Raw genomic sequence first — 4,256 nt, forward strand, 5'->3', positions numbered from 1 at the left:
TGTAGGAGTCCCAACTTGCGTCTATTACGCAAGTATAAATTCTCACAACTCATTTACTCCTCTATGAGATTTGAAGGGGTTGTCTTTCTTCGTTTTCTCCGGATTTTCCTTTTTTTTTTTTTAATTTTTTAATTTTATAATTTATAGGATTGCATCAATCTCATAATGATTACTTTCTATTATCATGCTAAGGCACTAATTAAGTATTGATGTAAGCGGGGTTTGAATCTTATATCTAGATTTTACTTTCTCACGTTAGGTGAGTATTCTTCTCTCTAGGGAGAGATTTTCTTCTCACAATGTGGGTGAGGACTAGGTTCTTCTCAGTGCTTGTCTGCAACTTGGTTCAAGATCAGTGGGGTCTATTTGGTGTTTTCCTTTTCACATGATGGATCCTGATTTTATAAACAAGTTGCAAAGGATAACTTTGACGGAAGAGGAGGGAGAAGTCATTAAGGTTGGGGTCTCACAGAGGGAAAGAGTGTTGGAAGAATGTTCACTGAGTTTGTTGGGAAGGTTTCTCACTACACGAGCTTTTAACCAGCGTGTGGCCAAGGATTTGCTAAGGTCTGTGTGGAAGATGGGCTCGGATTTACGCATTGTTGACGTGGGGGATGATCTTTTTCAATTCAAATTTTCTATGGAGAGTCAGTTGAAGTGGGTGCTAGCAAATGGTCTGTGGAGTTTTGAGAATCACCATCTGGCGTTACGAAGATGGGAGAGAGGTATGACAGCCACGTCGGTTAGTTTTACTTCAATGGCGATGTGGGTTCAGGTATGGGGTTTTTACCTTTTGATTTATTATTGGAAGAGGTGGGCAGGGATATTGGTAGTGGCTTGGGTGAAGTACTGGACGTTGATTTGAAGGCGTTTTCGTTTGACCAAGCTTGCTTTATCAGAGTAAGGGTGGAGCTACTGTTGGATAAACCATTACGTCGAGGAGGAGTTGTCGCAAGTCCTGAAGGAGATAAGGTTTATATTGGCTTCAAGTACGAACGTTTAGTGGGGCTTTGTTATCAGTGTGGTCGGATTGGTCATGAGGTAAGGGACTGCTCTGCTCAAAGGGACCGAAAACAGGGGAGTCTTCCTTATGGGGAAGTGGTTGAAGGTAGGGCATCGTAGAAATTATGGTTATACAAACAAAGCGCATCGTAGCCCGGGGCAGCAGAATGAGGATGACCAAGCTGATCAAGGGTATCAGTGTTCTTCACAAGGAAGGAAAACGAGCAGAATTATCTAACAATTGGATGTGAAAGTGGTTCAACACAGGTGGACAGGTTACCTGAAGGAGGTAAACTCAACGTTGCTCCGGCAGATGGTGGCGTCACAGTCGAGAAGAATGCAAACATGGCTGTGAAGAATCTTGTACCGGGTTTTGAGGAGTTGGTTACGGAGTCTGATCATGCCATCCAAACCAGTTCAGAATTTTCAAATTTCAAAATGGTTTCAATTGATTGTATGCCAGATAATAGCATGATTTCCTCTGGCTTGATTAAGGTGGCAGTTATGGATGAAGATATTGTCATCCTTAATCGTGACTTAATGGGGAAACAAAGTGAGAAAATATCTCCACCAGTTTTTGAGGAATCAAGTATATCTCCATCGATTTTCATGGTTGGTTGTGGTTAGGGGTGTCCAGGAGACCTAGCGACCCGCTCAACCCGGCCAACCCGCCCGAGTTCGACCCGCCGCCACCTAATCCGACAACTCCAGCGGTCGGATGCGAGTTCCGAATTGTCAATTCTGACCCCCGGCGGGTCGGTTGGCGGTTTTGCATTTCAAAACCTGTGAAACTCGACCCGAACCGATACCTTTAACGTTTCCGACGAAATATTACGCAACCCAAACCAATCTCCAATACCTTTAAACGTTTTCGGCGAAATATTAAGCAACCCAAACCAAATCTCTAATACCTTTAACGCTTCCGGCGAAATATTCAGCATACCAGACCAAATCCGGCGAGATCTCGATGTTATTCGACGAAATCTAGGCCAGATCTCGACGGATTCGGCCAGATCTCGTCGGATCCGGCCAGATTTCGACCAAATCTCACCGGATTCGGCCAAAATCGGCCTTGGCGATGAAACCCGAAATCGACCCGATACAACCCGAAACCGACAAGACCCGAATCGAAAAATCCGGCCAGGTCGTCCGGGTCGGTTTTGAGTCATATTTTAATCCACCCGACTAAGTTGGGTCAGGTCCGAGTTGGGCACAAACCCGACCCAGGCCGATCCGTGGACACCCCTAATTGTGGTAATGTGAAAGGAAACAAGAATAACAATAAGGGCTGGCCCAAAAGAAGTGGCCATAGAGATAGAGATAAAGGTGTGAGTTAATCCTTGCTCAGCCCAAAAAAAGTTAAGCCTGTGGAGAAGTCTACAATTGAAAGCCCGAAAACAATGATGAATTGGAAGAGGCTTACCACAAGACATCATGCTTTTATCAATTCTTCAATTGCTGACATGGAGCCTAGGCATAAAAGGAAGCAAGCAGAAAATATGAATAAGGAGGCTACGAGTGTTAAGGGAGAAAAGAAACGTAGAACTGTGGAGCATGAGCAAGGTATTGTGTCAACCTTGGGATTGGTGGAGGTTGCAAGGCAACCATGCCTAGCTTGAAGACAGTTCTAAAAAAAAAAAGACTTATCATGTTGAGGTCCATGTAAATCAAGAAGCTGTCGCTTGGCATTTTTTTCGGTTTTTTGGGCATTCGAATTTTTTTCTTTCTTTTCTTCTTTCTTTGTTTTTTTTTCACTGTAACCGTGTTTCTCTAGCATATGCCAGTGATGCAAAAGAGAAAAAGGAGGGCATATGTCCCTATTTCTCTTCCCTATTGTATGTATATTTTTCTCAATTAATAAAGTCTACTATCGTTTTTTCTCAAAAAAAATAATAATAATAATAAAATTAAAACCCACAAATTTCTCATTTTGATCACGTGGTTTCTACAACAGTTGAAGCATCAAAGGAAGAGGATCTAGAGAGTTTGTTGAAAATTTCAGATTTGGAGAGCACTACAGTTGAGTTAAAAACATCCACGATGGAGCCAATGCTTCAGAAAGCCAAGTTTATTCTCCTAGTCAAATTGCAAACTACCAAAATCTTTCAATGTGGAGGCTTTAAAGGCGACATTGAGACAATTATGACGATGTAAGAAAGGGGGATGATTAATGATACAAGGGACATTTGCTTTTGGCCATTATTAAAACTGAGAATTACCTATATCAGCATCTCTTGGTTGGGAAAAACTTAGCCCATTTGGTATGTGTATTTAAACAACAGTTTTTAGTTTTTTTGGAAATACGTGTGAGTGAAAAAGTGTATGTAAATATGTATAATGTTGTTTAAAAACTAAAAACATGTGTTCAAAATTGTGTACCAAACAAGGCCTTAACCTCAAGTTATGAAGTGTTGAAGCATAAGAATTCCAGTGTTGGACACGTGCTTTAATTTCAAAATCACTTTTAGTAGCACAATCTTCCATTTGGATACTAATGAAAAATGAAAATTATTTCACTATTCAGCTTATTTTTGTTACTATTCATGAGTCTCACTGCACTTTTTGGTACTATTTATGGGCCCCACTGAACTATTTCAGCTCACTTTTACCTTTATCTACAGTACTTTTAACAATAAATTTTCAATTTTAGCAAAATAAGCAGCATCCAAACATACCTTAGTCCGTTTGACAAAGATTATTTTTGCCAACTTATTTTACTATTCAACTTATTTTTGCTACTATTCATGGGTCTCATTGCACTTTTTGATACTATTCATAGGTCTCACTATACTATTTCAGCTAATTTTTATCTTTATTTACGTACTTTTAATAAAAAGTTTTCTGTTTCAGCAAAATAAACGGATCCCAGACAAACTCTAAGAATAAAAAAATCTTGCATTCCACATCATTAAAGTCATTGAAAACTACAAAATTAGTGTGTGGAATGAATGCTGCGATTAAGGTAGTCTTTTCTTGAGCTGGAGTACCATTGTATCAATCTTTTTTACTTCGGAAAGCTCTATATCATCATGTACCATGGAGAGTCAATCTTAAGCACATTCATCGGACTCAAATTTCACATCATGTGCATTGTCTAATGTATTACTCTCTTGTAGAACCTTCCCTTGATGTTTACGCTTTACAATAGGTTATTTTTGTTGATCGAACTTTAAAGCAATTCTTGTTGCCTGTTGGCATTGGTATTTCTCGTATTTTGTCCAACCTTGAATTTTGATGGAAATTTGAGTCTTGAA

The 4,256-nt window shown here is 39.8% G+C and overlaps 1 protein-coding gene across 1 annotated transcript; it reads left to right on the forward strand.

The window, feature by feature from the left end:
- Positions 1–388: 388 nt before the first annotated feature.
- Positions 389–1,629, forward strand: LOC126696125 (uncharacterized). The gene is made up of 3 exons (XM_050392909.1): positions 389–725; positions 812–1,041; positions 1,270–1,629. The coding sequence occupies exons 1-3, from the start codon at positions 389–391 to the stop codon at positions 1,627–1,629; spliced, it is 927 nt and encodes a 308-aa protein (XP_050248866.1).
- The last annotated feature ends 2,627 nt before the right edge of the window (positions 1,630–4,256 follow it).

This window comes from Quercus robur, chromosome 8 (genome assembly GCF_932294415.1).
Source record: "Quercus robur chromosome 8, dhQueRobu3.1, whole genome shotgun sequence".
NCBI classification, from domain to species: domain Eukaryota; kingdom Viridiplantae; phylum Streptophyta; class Magnoliopsida; order Fagales; family Fagaceae; genus Quercus; species Quercus robur.